The sequence below is a fragment of the Triticum dicoccoides genome, chromosome 6A (genome assembly GCF_002162155.2).
Source record: "Triticum dicoccoides isolate Atlit2015 ecotype Zavitan chromosome 6A, WEW_v2.0, whole genome shotgun sequence".
Lineage (NCBI taxonomy): Eukaryota > Viridiplantae > Streptophyta > Magnoliopsida > Poales > Poaceae > Triticum > Triticum dicoccoides.
The window spans coordinates 63,142,690-63,160,487 of NC_041390.1; the positions used below are offsets into that span (position 1 = coordinate 63,142,690).

Genomic DNA, 17,798 nt, shown 5'->3' on the forward strand with positions numbered 1-17,798 from the left:
TAATTCTGGGAGCGTAATCCATTTTGGTTGCAAAAATTGGGAAGAATTTTGCAAGATGTATGGTTTTGCTGAGGGTATGCTTGTCACCATGGATCTTGGTGATCCTGACATCGCCCAAGACAATATGGACATTTGGGTCCTTGTTGACACGCCTCCAGTTCTACCGCTATGTGAGTTTCTCAAACATAGTTAATTATTAACTAATTTATATTGTTCATTTCAAAATAGTTGACAGCTTATTTCCATTGACATCTTATGTTCATTCTTCAAAGAATGTGCGAGAGATGGTAGACAAAACCCACTACACCGATGGCTCCGAATTAACTTACAAGGAGAAAAATCATCTGGTCGGATTTTGTACTGACATTGAGAATTACAATATCTACAATCAAACTCCTCAACATTATGGTCAATACGTGCCACTAGTGCATGTGCTGAACTACGGTAACTACCATGGAGATACCCTGGTAAGATTTTTTTACTATTACGACATCCATGCATCTTTTGCATACTTCTAAAACTAGTACATCATTGCTAACTATGAAGTTATTACTATGTTTTTCAACAGATAATCCCAGATAATTGTGTGCCTCATTTGATGTATCAGAAAGGTAGCCTTAATGTTTTGAACATACAGCCAGGTCATCCTACGAATCTCAACTGTCCATACCAGATTTCTAAAAGAAGTGGAGACATGCAAATCAAAGGATGGAAAAAATGTATGGACAGTCGTAAGGAGGTTCTTGGAAGCAAAAGGAAGCGAAGCGCAAGAATTGGAGACAGGATGATCTCCATTCTCCATAATGGAGAGTCAGGGTCTATTTTGTTTTATGCTATTTTACCTTAAATAGGGTATTTAGGTCATGTTTAGGCATAGCAGTAGCAGTAGCACGGAGATAAGAGAGGACACATCTCTCAAATATCTCTGAATGCAGCATTACTTTCGACAAACTCACTACTCGCGGTCTCGATACTTGTAATGTTCTAACTTTGTTCGGTATTTTAAATACGGAGACTAATACGATGAATTGTATTCGGAGACTAATCTTCTATTGTATTCGATAAATCTGCTATTTATATGTTGTGCTCTCTATATTATGTGCAGTAATATGTTTTGTAACCTATGCAAATATCAGAAAAGAAAAAAAATAATCCCTAATATTCATACTAGTGGCGCACCACTCAGCACTTTAGTGGCGCACTGCAAAATGCACACTAGTGGCACATCATCAACTAGTGCGCCATTAGTAAGCCAGAGCACATGGGTAAATATGCCCCCTGGGAGGCATACTAATGGTGCACCGTGGGATATACTAATGGTGCGCCATTAGTAAAAAATTCTAATGGCGTGATGCTAGTGGCGCACATATAGTGCGCCATTAGTAGCCAAAACAGGTGCACCACTAGCAGACCTTTTCCTAGTAGTGCACCTAGCTTAATAGGGTCAAGCATAGGGACAAGCATGTGTCCACTAGTTTCGACATCCTGGCTAAATAGGAATTATAGACTACTCATATCAATAAGGAATTCTTTTTTTTCAGCAGCCCATTCGCAAGCAATCAAAGTTAATCGTGATTGACTTGAAATTTTTTGAGGATGAGTGACCAACTGAAAGTTGATCTTATGAGTGCACGAATGAGGACAAAGTGTATGAAAAGACTAGTGTTGGGCCTGTGGAGCCAATATATATTCCGCCAAGCGTAACGGTCGAGAACCCGGTGGCTGTGACCGGAGTGTTACATTTTTAATAGACTTGAAACTTCTAGCCTTCAAGGCACACTACCAATTATCACCAGCACTTGCTTCATCTACTCGATTGGGCTCTCGCTTCTGCTTCTTGGAGAGGGTGGTATGAAAATGATTGGATCTATAGTCTTGGTTTATCGAAGACGTGGGAGAAGAGAGTTAAATGGGAGATACTTATCTTCTAGTCATATTATGGTCTACCAAGTTTACGCAAGCAAGTCATGAAGATGAAAAGCTACAAAGCTCATGTACTATGTTCTTTGTTTTTCGACCTCAATTTAGGGTCGCCGATGACGTACACTTCCTAGTCTTTTTTAGGCATGCTCACTATCTAACCTAGCTAGGTTCCCTGGGCTTAGCCTACGGCTTCCAGATTAGGTATGTGCAGGATTGGGTTTAGCAGGTGTGTGTAGGTGGTACGAGGGGGAGCTATGTTGGGAGGGGGTACCTATGCCCCACAAGACAGTGAGGGGAAGGGTAGGGGTTATGCCCAATTGGATATGTGTGGGCCGTGGGCAGGGTAGGAAGGAGCTATGCCTCTTGGAATATGTGCATGGAGGGAGGGTCCGAGGATTTACAAATCTAGATATGGCATCTCGTGTGTTGCTACGAGAATTAGTTACAACTATTTTGATGAGATTTGGTTGTATGGAATATTAGTATTTGGGTTCACAATATGAGAACTGAAACTACATATAATTTATTACATTTTTATAATGTATACTTGTAGATCATTTGTTGAATGTGAGTAACATGCTCTCACATTCAACAAAAGACCAACATTTGTTGAATGTGAATATTAGTATTTGGGTTCACAATACGAGAACTGAAACTACATATAATTTATTACATTTTTATAATGTTTACTTGTAGATCATTTGTTGAAGGTATAATGCCACCATGCATGTAAAAAGACCAACATTAACATGCATGTTACTCACATTCTTTTTTTTCCCTCGCAAAAAAAAGAATGTGAGTAACATGCATGTTAATGTTGGTCTTTTTGGCGGCTGCTACAAAAAAGTCGGCTTATATCTGCCAGTTTTAAGTCGCCTCGATTGCCGTTCGATCGGACGCGTCTCCGGCGTCCGATCCAGATAGAAACTGGGCCAGGAGCGGTCGTTGCCACCGACAAATCGTTGCAACGACGCTCATGCTGCAACGCAACAAAGAGGAAACAGACAACATCTCGCCTGGTCCCCCGCAGATCGCGGGCGGCGACGGCTGCCGCTCCCCCACCCTCCGGCGCCGCTCCGCCGCCAAAATTGAACATCAACAGGACATCTGGCAGTGCACCGCCGCCCCAAATCATCGCATCGCTTCTCCCCCGACCCCTGCATCGACCCCGATGGCGCAACATATCTACAGGGATGCTCGCCTCCGTCTCAGCTCCAACCTCCCATGGATCCGCTGCATCCAGGTGGACGGATCCACCTCTGGCGAGCTACGAAGCACCCGCGACGAGCAGCTACCGAAATCCGCCGGTGTTCTTCCCAGAAAAACCACCATCCACAGCTACAGTCAATTCCGTCAATTCCTCTGCATATTGGGTAAGCTCCTTTACCCCTAGCGCACATGCTTCCATTATTTGTTGCAATGGAGCTTCAGTTAGTAATGGAGTTTCAGTTAGTAAATGAGATTCAGTTAGTAATGCAGCATATTTCAGCACATTCAGTGAAAAGGAATTTTAATGGAGCTTCAGGTAGTAATGCAGCAGATTCAGTTAGTAATGGAGCTTCAGTTGGTAATGCAGCTTCAGTATACTGTCGATGAAAAATTTTCAGAAGGAATTTTCAACAAAAATGTTCAGTTTCATTAGTACTAGTACTATTATGTTTCCAGTGGTGTGCATTTGAAAAAAAAACAGAAACAGAAACTGTAGGCTGCTGCAATAAAAAAACCGAAAGTTCAGAAAAGTTTAGTTTCATTGACTTAACTCCTTCTGTAAAAAATGAAGAAGTTCAGCAAAGTTTTCATTGCCTAGACGATTACAGTGGTTCAGTAGATTGAGATTGTTGTTGTTGAAAAATTCAAAAACCATTGTTTCCACTATGGAGTGTTGAACTTAAGAAATGTGCATGATTGCTTCTTGCTTCTTCCTTCTTCTGTTGAAATGGTCATTACTAACTGATATAATTTAGCATTTACATACTGTTGCATAGAAGACAAAAAATGGTATTAGTATTAAAATCCCTGATGTATTGAGTTTTGTTGGACATTTAGGCTGCTGGTGAAGAGACAGGAGGTGAGGAGAGCTATGCACAACCACATGTTGCAACAAATGGAGGGATGTCTTCGGATGCCGGGCACAACTCAACCGCTGCAATGTACGATGATGATCAAGAGGATGATGATATTTCATCTCAGCCGCTTATGCCCTATGTTGGCATGGAATTTGACTCTATTGATGATGCCAAGGAATTTTACAATGAATATGCATTCAAGATGGGCTTTGGCACACGCATTTGCGCTTCTAAAAAAAGCCAGAAGAGAGGTCCTCCAATACTTATCAAGAAGGTTTTCCAGTGTGTGCATGCAGGGAAGCCGGAAAGTAAAGGGAACAGTAGCACTGCTTCTGAAGGGGTCTCAATGGGAGCAGCATTGTCTAGCAAACAGAATTGGTTTGAAATGGATGTCGGCAGCAAGCGTCGAAAGAATCGGCTACTGCGACATGATTGCAAAGCTCACCTGATTGTTGGGATCAAAGGCAATAAATGGGCTGTATCACATTTTGTTGCAGAGCATACACACCCTCTAATGCCACAGCCGAAGCTTGTCCGCTACTACCACTCACACTGCAAAATCCCGGAAGAAGATAAGGATCTCATAATGACTATGCATGATGTAAACTTCTCAACTTCGTCATGCATGGGAATGCTTGGAAGGGTGCGTGGCGGAGACCGCAGGATACTACCATATGTCAAGAGGGATGTTTCAAACTTTCGGTCCAAGCTGCGACAAAACCTAAACCTCCGAGACATGGATTTCACAATTCAGTACTTTGAGAGGCGGCAAGCTGAGAACCCTCAATTCTACTATGCAAAAACAGTTGACAAGGAGACCAACTCTGTCACAGGGCTCTTTTGGGTGGATGGGAGGACAAGGGCATTGTACCCCAAGTACAAAGATTGTATCTTCTTTGATACAACATTTTGCACAAATCGGTACAACATGTCGTTCGCTCCGATTGTTGGAGTGAACAACCACTTGCAAACGGTGTTGCTGGGTTGTGCACTGTTGCCAAATGAACAGATTGAAACTTTCAAGTGGGTGTCCCAGCATTTTTTGCTTGCGATGAACAATGAACACCCATTAAACATTATGACCGACCAGGACAAGGCCATGGAAACTGCCATATCTCAAGTGCTGCCAAACATGGTGCATAGATGCTGCAAATGGCACGTCCAACGAAAAGCGCGTGAGAAGTTGGGAAGGATAATGAGTAAGGATGAGGTTTTTGAGCAAGCTTTCTACACTTGCATCAATGATTCTGACACGGTTGATGAATTTGAAGAGAATTGACAGCACATGATACATTGCTTCGACTTGGTTGATAATAGGCATCTATGCAACATGTGGAAGACTCGTGAAACCTGGGCTCCAGCATTCTTTCGGAAGTGTTTTTTCCCCTTTACAAGCACTACGGGGAGGTCAGAGGGACTAAACTCCTACTTCAAGACATTTGTTAATCCTCAGGACTCGGTCTGGAGGTTTGTGCAACAGTATGAGGTGTTGCAAGAGACTATGCTAGACCGTGAGGACAATCAAGCTTTCATTGGAGCAGCAACCACAGCCCTGCTTTACTCACGGTACAGAACTGAGTGTCAGGCAGTTGGTTTCTACACCCGTAACGTGTTTGGCAAGTTTCAAGCAGAAGTGACTGCCTCCACAGGGTTTGTGATGAACCAGGTTCCTTCTCCTGACATTGGAAGCATGAGATTTGAGCTCTTTTCAAATTACTATGAAGACCCCAAGATATTTACAGTGAATGTTGTGCTGGCAGAAGAGATATTTGAGTGCAGCTGCAATTGTTTTGAGATGAATGGAATCGTATGTGCACACATCATTAGAGTGATGGTCCACCTCAATGTCCAAGCTATACCGCAACGCTACTTGCTAGAAAGGTGGTCAGAACGAGCAACAACACCAACAAGTGGTAGCGTCCATCTTCTCGATTTCGCTCTCCCTTCAAACAATACACTCAAGTACAACTCGTTGTGCAGAAAATTCACATGGTTGGCCTCCCAAGCTTGTAGCAATGACGTTGCCTGCAAAATACTAAATGATGCAGCTCATGCGCTTGAGCCCATTATACTTGCAGCTAGGAGAGGGGAACTACCAGAGCAGCAGGAAGCGCAACAGCACCAGCCAGATCATCATCAGAGCACAACACAGGGGGGAAGCCAGCAAACAGCAATGCATCAAAGGGGGCCAACTCATCAGCAAAAACATCCCCAGATGCAGCAGCAACAGACACCACTTGAACCAAAGCAACAACAGCCAAAACATCCAGGGGAGAAGCAACCAGATTGCCCCACGCAGCAGCAACAAGCGGCTACCACACATGTAGCACATGATACCGGGGAGGTACCCATGCTTCAAAACCCAGCACGTGTGCCGAAGAAAGGGCGACCGACAGAGAAGTCTAAGAGAAGAAAGACTTTACTTGAGCAATGAGAAGATGCTCAAAAGAAGAAGGCAAAAACAGATGAGAAGAAGAAAGAAACCAAGCCCAAAAGGAAACCTGGACCAAAGAAGAAAACAGATATCTGCTCATATTGCAAAGAAGATGATCACAGTGTTGTAACATGTGAGTTGTTGAAGGCTGCAATGGCTGTTGAGAAATGCAACTACTATAAAGAGCCTGATCATGCAATGAAGCATTGTCCCTACCTAAGGGCTGCGATGTTAATGGAGGCTAGTGTCAGTAGAGCAACAGATCTTAGGCTCTGAAGAACAAATTAAGAGAAGAAAAATGACTGAAAATGCTTTCCTCTAGAGTGTTTGGTGTCCCTCCAGAATGCATGCAATCTCAAATGAACTGTTTTTCATGGTAGTTTTTCTCCACATGAGAAAAAGCCTGCTTCAAATGTGTAAAAAGAAGTCTCTTATTTGAACAACATTTGTGCTTAATTTGTGTGTTGGGCAACTGAGGATACATATATTTACAGTGCTTATAATGCATTTAATTTCACAGAATTTAGTTTTGTTTCTATCTACATATCGGTGTTTGACAAAAATAATGAGGTCTTATTAAATTTGCCTATATCATATATTTGTGCTTCCTTATACTGATGGTCCACTGAGACAAAACTGAAAAAATAAGAGCAGAGTCATCCTTGGAAAGCTATCCTGATGCTTCAATGGGAGAACAGAGTTACTGGGTGAACATATTTATGCAACAAAACTTGAATTTCTTGAGTAGAAAAAAATGCTCCTTGTGTGAAGAAGCGACGAGTTGGAAACTAAAAATATTCGCTATAGGGGCTCGACTGCTTCCTGGAAGCATTTCAAAAAGAAGAAAAAGGAAAAAAATGTGAACCTCTATGTAAAACCTAGTTAGAATTTAGAACCAATGACATTGGTTTTCAATAAACTCAAAACTATATAAAAATAATACCGAAAAAGTGATAGTATATGCATCACATGAGCATATGTTGCATTCGGAGTTCAACAAAAAAAGAAAAAGGTATACTAAAAGAAGCAAGTGAGGGTACAGAAGAAATTTTTCATTAAAATGTGTTGTATCAACATCCATCCAAGACATGAAACACACGTCGAATACCGATCCAACAAGAGGGTTTGCGTCTGTTACATTGAGTCTACATTCTTTTTTACAACAAAAGTTGTGAAGTACAACCCACAAGATAGTTAAGGACAGGCACAAAAGCTCCCCGGAAGAACGAACTCCATCCACCCCCTAGATGTTGATGATGAAAAATGATCTTCGATCTTCAATCAAAGTTCCAGCAACTTCTTCAACTGGTCTGCAGGGTCTAAGGTATTGCTGGGATGCTTGATAAGATCTGCTGCAATACGTTTCCGGAGGTTTGGGATGCAACTCTGTGACAAATGGAAATGAAAAAAAGCAGAGAATTAGGAATAGATAGAAAGAAAATGGTAAGCTCCTAAGTAGAACAACAGTACGCTTCAATTTGTAGAAAGGGATAGAAATTGGCACCTCATCGAAATGCTTCATGACAACACCATCGAAGTTTTACAAGAAAAGAATTGCATAGAAGCCACAATTATAACTAAGAAAAAACATAGGAAGATACAACCAAATCAATAAACACTAACCACCCACAAATTCAAATATTTGTAATTTGCACAAAAAATTACTAGAAAATAAAAAAGCTTACTGCGTTAATTGCTTCGGGTGATCTGGGGTGACCTTCTCAAACAAATCAAGATCAAAATGAAATGAAGATTCTTTGCTTGCAACTTTCTTTATGTTGGCAATCTGATTGGATGCAATACAATAAAACAGAATCAAAAACTACGAAAAGATGGGTTGTTTTCTTTGAAGCATACAGGTTTGAAAAAGAATGAAAGAAACAAAATGATAAAGCAAGCAAAGATCATTACCACATTGTTGGTTGCCTTATGGAGCAAGTTAACATCCGTGGCGTTCTTGACCGAGTCGAAAACATTGAATTGCTTGTGCAACAAGTTCACAACAACCACCGCTCAATGCTTATTCTGAACGACACTAATGAAAATAACATAACATGCTTCAGAAAAATAAGGTGAAAAAATGTCATAGCAGTCAAGAGAAAAAACTTACTAGATCGCTTTTTGAAATATGGTTATTTTCGCATGCCTTTATGAACTCTCTTTCACAATTCTTGTGATCAAACAAGTCAGGATCCATAGCCAATTGACTCTGGAAAAAAAGAGTAAAAATGCAACAAGATAGCACAGCCAGATGATTTTATGTATGTTGCAAGAAAGTGACAAAAAAGAATCACTATATGGAGGACAGACTAACCCCCATAAACACTGAGAATGCAAACTTCTTCGGCTTCTTCTTGTTGTACAATTGCTCCAAGTTGAAAGTTTTCAGATACAGTGTCATTACCTCGCTGTCAAGATCAGCTCGTGGCTTTAATGAAGCATGGAAGTTCTGAAGTGATGTGTGGAAGCCCTCTATTTCAATGAAATCAGGGCTGCAAAACATTTCAACATGGGACAACAGAAAAGAGAAAGGAACAGGAGATTAGTACTTTAAAAAGCCACTAACCCGCCATATATTTGGATAAGGGGAACAAACAGAAAAAGGACTCACATTACTAGATCTTTCTTTGCTCTTGGTATTTTGTACCTACTCATCACATACTGCTGGTACAGAGCATCATCTTTTCGGTCGATCTTGATAGTCTTCATCTTTGGAACACCATCAGGAGGCTGGGCCGTTCTTTTCTTAACCGCCTTCTTCACATGAGCACTGCTCCCACTGTTAGCCTCGACAATCTTCTCCCCTGGCTCATGCAACTCAGCTTCAAAACGATCTTGTTGCACTGGCATGAGACAAAAGTAAGAAAAGAGAAAACACATAAAACATGATGAACTAACTACATGGTACAATCTAGTTTTTAAATGACTCAAGGTGAGTAGACAAAAAAACCTGAAGATACAACTGGAGCTATGAATGCAATTGGAGATGCATCATATATAGGTGGCCGGGTTTCACATGACTTTTGAAGCTTCGGATCAGTGTCGAAGCATGGGGATGGTGCTTCATATTGCACTGGAAGCTTTGAGCCGCTGCTCTGCCTTGCAAGCACTGGACTGTTGTCGAAGGTGGGCCCTGCTGAAAGCGGTTGTTGAACATCAGGAGAGGCGACGCCATTAATTTCCTTTTCCTTTTTCTCTTCCATAACCTTCCTTGCAGTCTCAGGATCCATGTTGAACCACTCGAAGTCTTCGGTTTCCTCTTTGAACAGACTACATGAAGGACCATCATCAAATTCTAACGCAAGTGAATCCAATGCAGCCACGGTACCTTGTGATAAAATCACCCGCCAAGCCTCATCAGTAACACATGGGACTTTTGCATCTCCCGCCACGTATTCAGGGGCTACCACCTCCTCCTGGTCCCCCTTATCCTGAACAAACTCTGCATCTTCCTTCCCAACTTTATCGCAACACTGCATTTTATCCAAAAAAATGTCCTGATCATGTCCATTCTGGTTGGTGTCGGGACAACCTGCAGCTTCCATCTCAATCTCGGCTTCTTGTGCTGTGGCACCCATGTGAACTATAGGGCTAGTTTGGGGTGGAGCCCTGGTGTCACATGCTCCTGCTGCATTGCTTGGTGGAACATCAAAAGTAACACTTTCAGACACCTGTGCCTTGGAAGTTGCAGCAGTGGAGTTTGCTTCAACCAAAATACGTGCTACACGCTTGCAGAAAATTGACTGTATTATCTGGCCGAAGGATGTCATAACATTCTTCACTTCTGCCGCATGCAACTTCTTGTGCTTCTCATATAATGGGAGCATGTGAGGTGGGATCTGCCTCAAAGAGAAAAATGAGAATGAAACAGAGAAAAAAGTTGAGTTTTACATCATCAATGCATGCACTAATTATTTACTACTAATTTACTGAAAATAAATTGAAGACAAAATAAACAAATAAAAAAACATGCTTACCTCCAGGTCTTGACTAGAAGGAAGCGACTGCAGCCACTCATCTAGAGAGCCGCACACATCGCCACCGGTCTCGCTCCCATCTGTGACTGGATTGGTTGGTATCTCGGGAATGTTTCCTCCTCCACTAACTCCATCCACATTGTTGTTCTCGCAATCATCTTCGTTGCAACTCACAATTGATACATATGGTGTCTCTGGCAAACGACAAAGCTGCAGATTATCAAAAAAAGGTTGGTCATCAGATCAAAAATAAAGGCAGCACAAACAAAAAGAGTTGAGATAATTGAAAGTTCAGAAAAGAGGTATTACATTCCGTTTTCCAAATTCAATTCTGTCAAGGCTGAGCTGAGCTTGTTTTTATCAATTTCTTCTAGCAACTTGAAGTCGTTGTTGCAAATGAAACATGCCCTTGGAAGAGAGAAGTTGAATCTATGCTCAGAGACCAACCCACGAGGCACATCGACAAAATCCATGTAAATTACCTAAAAAACAATCAAAAAGCCATTGTGAGCAAAGCTTCTGGATGCTACAAATGATATTGGAGTGAATAATAAAAGAAAGAAAATAGACAAAAGCAACAGGATCATTTGACATACCGCGAACATGGGTAGACAACCCCCAATCCAAAATCCACTTTTCCCTGCCTCCCTCTTCTTTTGGTACTTCTTCACCTCCTTGAAAGCAGCAGCCAGGAAATGCCATCCCACGCAAACTCATTGATCTTGTCCATGTCAACCAAGCTCGCAACATACTCTAGGGGGACCATGTTGCCAGTCCCAGGAGATAGCACAAGAGCAATGCATAAAAGCACCCAAGTCCTATTGATGGAAACTACATCACGATCATCTGTTGCCTCCAGCACTTGAATAGCATGCTTCATTGGAGACCTTGACCCTACTCGATAGGGTTCACGAAGCGCATGAGGCTCATTCCTCCTCAACAGCTCCACTGGCCTTGACCCAGAAGGTACATTGAAAATTTTTCGCACCATGTCTTTCGTGAACAATATAGACTTCTTCTTGTGACTGCAAAAAATAGATGTAGCATACTAATGTGAAAAACACAACAAAATCAATTGCTACACGAGGAACCACCGACAAGCAAATACAAAGGTAAAAAGATGATGGTGCATTATGCTTGTCATGCATACCTAAACATTGCCTTTTCTGTGTCAATTTTCATCACTATCCAATCAAGCAAATCAGCCGGCACAGAGAAAGAACTGATGTTTAGGAGGGACCCAAAGCTGCTTTTGCTAATAATTTGCTTCTTAGTTTCAGACTGAAGATTCGGAACTTGACGCAGCCGGGTTGCTGAGAAACGTGTTGAGAATGACCCATCAGCAGTACATTCGTCCTCGTCCATTCTGCAAAAAAAAGAAGAACAAAAAGAAAGAGCATGAGGATGCATCATCTATATGTGACTGTAGTATTGCAGCACAACACTACCACTAAAATAACAGAGCCCTACTTCTAAAAACAAAGCTGAATCTGAACGGAAAAAAGATGGTGTGCTGCAATACAACTAAAAAATTCAGGTTCAGTTACATACTAACTTTAATTTTAACTAGACGAACATAACATTCAATTTTCAAGTTAAGTTCCAAAAAAAACCTAAACCTCATGGGTGGGAGCAGCCGTGTTTTAGACTAGCATAGTGTGACCTCACATTTCTTTTGCCATGGAAAAACCGCTTAATTAACAAACTTAGTATGGGTGAGGCAGAGCATTTCGCTGCCTTTAGCAGCAGGGCATCCACATACAGGCAGCGTGCTGTGATGCCTATTTGCTTCAGTTGAGTTCAGCAGAAAACTAAAGTATAGAGGGCATGCTATGATTGTTATGAAATTACCTACCAGGGAAGCACAAACTAAAATGAAAAAATGAGTGTGGCAGTGATTTCAATGGATGAATTGGTAGTTAAGTAAATGGAATGAATGGATAAGCTATGTTAGGCTATCAACAAGCAAGCAAGCAAAACAAACACAAAAGCAAGCAAGCTAGGCTGAATCCGTACAAAATGCAATTAACAAAAAAACTCTGATGCAACTAACATTCAATTTCCGGTTAAAGTTCCCATAGAAATTGAGGTGTGCTCTGCTCCAAAAGACGGAGTAAAAAATGAGGTGTGCTCTAGTGCTAGTCTGAAAATTACTCTACTGCAACAAAACTAAGAAATTCATATTCAAAACTGAATTTGGTTTAAACTAGCAAAACAAGTCAGATTACCAGCTTACGTTTCAATGCAACTAACACCTGGGCACACCTACGGACACCACCCCTCAAACACCAAAAAGCACACCTCCGACGAGCACTTCCTCCTCCGACGAGCACAACCCCAACCCCAACACGCTGTCCAACCTCCTGCATAGCAGCTCCGACGAGCACATCCCCAACCCCGACCCGCTCCCCCTCCTCCTGTCTAGCAGATCTGACGAGACAAACCCAACCCCATCCCGCACTGCCCCCTCCGGGCAAGCAGATGCAACAAGCCCCACCGCTACCACGGATCCACTGATGCATCGCGTGTTTTGGGATGGCGGAAGACAAAAATGTTGAGATCTAGAAGACAAACCTGGAATCTGCGCCGTCATCGTCCATGGAGTGCGACGACGATGCGCGTGTCTCCACTCCCACACCAGCCGTCGGCGCCGCCGTTCCTTTCCCTAGCAGCCGCGTCGACCGTCGCATCCCACGATGGTTGGATCTGCGCGAGGGGAAGAAGGTAGGGAAGAGGACGAAATGGAAGAGGAGGAAGGAAACAGAGCGAGATCTCACCTGGGGTCGATGTTGCAATCAATCGACGAGTCAACCAACGCACCTGGTCGGGCTGCACGTGACCCGACCGAGACAGAAACAGCCGCACGATCAGCAGCGATCCGACGGCTCTGGAGGAGGTTTACGCGCGCGAGAAATAAGTCGGATGGAAATAAACGTTTTCCGGTCTTTTTACATGCATGGTGGCATGATTAGGTGACGTAGTTGCATGTTGAGAGAATTAGAATTAGTGGAGACGGTCAACTATTTAGGCATAGTACTAGATTCTTAAGCACGAAGTATTACTCCTTAAAATAAGCAAAGGAGTAAAACAGTTAGTTAAGAAACAAAGAAATTGAATATTGAATACGAGCACATTCCTAATTTGCATCCCGAAGCTACCTATTTTATGCTAATAAATATACTTGAATCCTAGCACTTGAAGTTTTTGCATTGCCCAACAATTAAAATGTTTTTATTAGAGTTAATTGCATGAAGGCATCACAACTGTGGCACCGTTTGTAGAGAAGATGATTTTGCAATTTATTACAAAAATAACAAAAGGAGGGCTACTGTTTGTTGGGCGGGGAGATTCTTAAGCACGAAGTATTACTCCTTAAAATAAGCAAAGGAGTAAAACAGTTAGTTAAGAAACAAAGAAATTGAATATTGAATACGAGCACATTCCTAATTTGCATCCCGAAGCTACCTATTTTATGCTAATAAATATACTTGAATCCTAGCACTTGAAGTTTTTGCATTGCCCAACAATTAAAATGTTTTTATTAGAGTTAATTGCAGAAGGCATCACAACTGTGGCACCGTTTGTAGAGAAGATGATTTTGCAATTTATTACAAAAATAACAAAAGGAGGGCTACTGTTTGTTGGGCGGGGATATATAGGGCCGAGGCCCACCGCCAGCCCAGCAAACTCATCCAAATGACCCCCTAGGAGGAGTGGCGCCGTTTGTAGAGAAGATGATTTTGCAATTTATTACAAAAATAACAAAAGGAGGGCTACTGTTTGTTGGGCGGGGAGATTCTTAAGCACGAAGTATTACTCCTTAAAATAAGCAAAGGAGTAAAACAGTTAGTTAAGAAACAAAGAAATTGAATATTGAATACGAGCACATTCCTAATTTGCATCCTGAAGCTACCTATTTTTATGCTAATAAATATACTTGAATCCTAGCACTTGAAGTTTTTGCGTTGCCCAACAATTAAAATGTTTTTATTAGAGTTAATTGCATGAAGGCATCACAACTGTGGCACCGTTTGTAGAGAAGATGATTTTGCAATTTATTACAAAAATAACAAAAGGAGGGCTACTGTTTGTTGGGCGGGGATATATAGGGCCGAGGCCCACCGCCAGCCCAGCAAACTCATCCAATTGACCCCGTAGGGGGAGTGGCGCCGCCGCAGGGCGTATGTGCTTATGTTATCAAGGCCAAAGCACACAGGGAAACAAGCCTTTCGTTTGGAAGGACATACCCGCGCGTCGACCTCCAAAGAGGCAGAGGGAGCGCGTAGGTTTAGGGTTAATCACGCGCACTTGGCAAGTGCAGCTCATTACGCTGACGCCACTCGCCCTAGGACTGGACCAACACTTCACCCTCGTCATTGCTCCGCTGGCGAACCACGAAGGTATATAAGCTGGTCTGGCTTCGCTCCAGTAAGCGAGGTGGGACTAAAGAGTGGGTGGGTGAAGATGCTAGCGCTGTGCCGCTGTGTGCGAGTCTGGCTGTGGTGGGCTCGAAATGGCAACGGATGGATGGGCCTCCTGGTCTATAACTAGTGATAGCCGGCCGGTCAGCACCTGGCAAAAGGCCGACGAAGCTGATGCAGAGTCCGGATATCCTTAGAGATATGTCCCCGTAGTTTGCTCAAAAAAAAAGTCCACGTAGAAATTAAACATGATGAAGCTGGCTGCCTCAATGCATCATCAGAATGAAATTCCCTCAAAAAGATCAGAAGCAAATAATAATTCAAATGTGTTTTCACACTGACTGGAGCATTAAAATTTGTTGAAGATCTTCATCTCCACGCTTGGAAGAGACCTAAAGATCAACCAAATCAGCTAGCGCTAAGCATGTGCGGGCCAATTACATCAAGAACCGCAGTAAAAGTGCAAAAAAAAGGTGAAGCATCAGCTGGTCATATATTATTCATACAGTGTATGCCGAGAATAAAAAAGGAAAGGAACATCCAAGAACTGAACTGTCTTAACCCGAGAACTTGCGCCCTGTCATCTTCTCGGACTCGTATATGATGTGATTGATAAGGCCCCTCGCCGCACTGCAAAGCAAGAAAGAGTTTCAGAGGACATGTTGCGGCGAGAAGCAATTAAACATTTTCTTACTCAGATTCTATGATTTCATTTTTTTTCCTTTTTCATGAAAATTTCTTGTTATAAACATAATACTGAGAGTTGGGCAGCACGGGGAGTACCAGATATGTTTTGCAAAAGCTGAAGCTAAAAGGATAAAGTCATGGATGGTGCTACTCTGACTCGAGAAGTGAAATTTCAGAAGTGACTACCATGTACAACTCATGTTGAGGGTCAGTTCCTGTCTATTACTCCCTCCGGTCCTTTTTAGTCTGCATATAAGTTTTGTCCAAAGTCAAAGTATCTTTACTTTGACCAAACTTATAGAAAAAAGCATCAACATTCACAAGCCCAAATTTATATTGTTAGATTCATTATGAAATATAGTTTCATAGTATATATATTTGGTGTCGTAGATGTTGATACTTTTTAATATAAATTTGGTCAAACTTTGCTAAGTTTGACTTGACACAAATCTAATATGCGGAGTGAAAAGGACCGGAGGGAGTACAAAGGTGTGAAAGGAGCCTTACTCTGAGTGCATTATCAGCAAGTTCTGGAGGCAGAGCTTTTTGCAGTGAAGGCATATTCCTTTACTCTGCGATAGTCAATGAACAGAAAAAACAATTACTTTACTTAAACATGTAGATCTAAAAGCTTTATTGTTTGGCTACGGCAATAATGGAATTACTTTCCAGGCAATTATTCGATGCAAAAAGGGTCAAGGCACACACACCGGTATACCATAGAAAAGAGTATATACAGGAAGTCAGGAACCTACCAGTGTGCATGTGCAATACCTATATGTAATAAAACTTTACAATCACCCCACGGTGGTATCAGCATTCCAAATGCCAGGACCATCCAGATCGTAAGTGGGCCTCAGTTGCCCCTCAATGATCAATGCAAACATACCAGACTAACAAATCTCATCATCTATAAAATTATCTTGGGCTTGGATGTGCTTCAAGAATAAAAGAGCAAAACTACAAGACCTTGTGTACACTTCTTCAGGAAGATGCCTGTCTTCCTCCGTGTGTGTGTGTGTGCGTGCACGCGCGGGAAATCCCTTGTTTACATGGATAAGATATACCTAGATGAGAAATATAAACAAGCAACCAATTTTAACATGGTCCTCTTACCTCCTCTTTTCACATGGGAGGTAAGAAGGTAAGAGTTACTCCTTCCGATGAATATATGCCTAGCTTAAAACTTCTATCTGTCAAGAACTGCTATGTATAACCTCAACATCTCTGCTTTGTAAAAGAAGCTGTGATCAGACTTGACAGTTCATTGTTAATGTCCCCGATATGAGGCAGGGCTACTCATCTTTTAATTCATAATGAGTTGGGAGTACTTGGCTCAATGGCTCTGGGGCTAAGCTGCAGACAGATTGCAGTGCCCAACCGCACATGCCCTCGCAGTTTCACACCCTCTCTAGGAAAAAAACTGGAATATTAAGCAATTACAGTGCGCATAGATTGGGTAATTAGCTCCAGCAGTTTCAGGAATCGTATGAACTTTCTGACGGTCTACACTTTACAGCAAACAAATCCAGTATCTTAACAGACATTCGCAAATCTAGTATCTGCACATTTATCACATCCCTATTTTTCACCGCATCCCAAGCAAAAAAATTGTGGAACTTAACAGATCCAATATGTGTACATTATATCCATGCATAAACCAACATTTTGCCCATTGACAAACCCAATATAGTGCTTTACATAGATAGGTAGATATGGCCTCACCTTGCCGCTGGATGTCTGGAGAGGAGGTTGACGGCGGGGGCACAGGTTGGAGTCGGGTGCAGAGGCCGGCGGCGGCTGCACAGAGGCGTCGTCGACGGCGGCGGCACAGAGACGGGGCGCGGGGTCGGGGCCCGGAGCTCCTTTCCGGCCGTGGGGGGCAGAGGGAGGAGGTAGGCGGCGACCTTGTTTCCGGCAGTTGAGTATTCGAGGAGGGGGATTCCGTACGCACGTAGCCCGTAAGTATGGCATTATTTCAGATATACCCACCGCACACGGAGACCGTATTTAGCTCACAATTTGTTAGACTTATTATGAAGTGTGTCACGTCTGTTCGATTCACTATACGGGTGAACGGAGGATTGCTGCCACATTTCACACCTTCAAGAGGTTTTCGTTAAGGGGATCCCGTCTCACCGTATTTGTTCCTCCTATGTGCAGAAGGTTTCACTTCCTTGCTGAAGTTTTATGGAGGGGCCAATATCGATCGAGGTATTCGAGTAAGCTATCAATCCCCTTGGGTAAATCACCTACTATTTGTGGACGATAGTTTTATTTTTATGAATGC

General features: G+C 42.4%; 2 protein-coding genes and 1 pseudogene across 2 annotated transcripts; 1 reads left to right on the top strand and 2 right to left on the bottom strand.

Annotated features, from left to right (window-relative positions):
* The first annotated feature begins 2,899 nt into the window (after window positions 1–2,899).
* LOC119315650 lies at window positions 2,900–6,699 on the top strand (annotated as a pseudogene).
* Window positions 6,700–7,523: 824 nt separating this feature from the next.
* On the bottom strand, window positions 7,524–10,604 carry LOC119319244. Its single transcript, XM_037593733.1, has 9 exons — window positions 10,401–10,604; window positions 9,374–10,262; window positions 9,035–9,266; window positions 8,738–8,915; window positions 8,534–8,632; window positions 8,335–8,458; window positions 8,109–8,209; window positions 7,928–8,000; window positions 7,524–7,809 (listed from the first exon to the last, which is right to left on the bottom strand). Exons 2-6 carry the CDS (start codon window positions 10,248–10,250, stop codon window positions 8,444–8,446), a joined length of 1,401 nt encoding a protein of 466 aa, XP_037449630.1. The 5' UTR covers window positions 10,251–10,262; window positions 10,401–10,604; the 3' UTR covers window positions 7,524–7,809; window positions 7,928–8,000; window positions 8,109–8,209; window positions 8,335–8,443.
* Window positions 10,605–15,109: 4,505 nt separating this feature from the next.
* LOC119315651 lies at window positions 15,110–17,482 on the bottom strand. Its single transcript, XM_037590189.1, has 4 exons — window positions 17,234–17,482; window positions 16,016–16,080; window positions 15,695–15,754; window positions 15,110–15,451 (listed from the first exon to the last, which is right to left on the bottom strand). The coding sequence occupies exons 1-4, from the start codon at window positions 17,480–17,482 to the stop codon at window positions 15,379–15,381; spliced, it is 447 nt and encodes a 148-aa protein (XP_037446086.1). The 3' UTR covers window positions 15,110–15,378.
* Window positions 17,483–17,798: the final 316 nt, after the last annotated feature.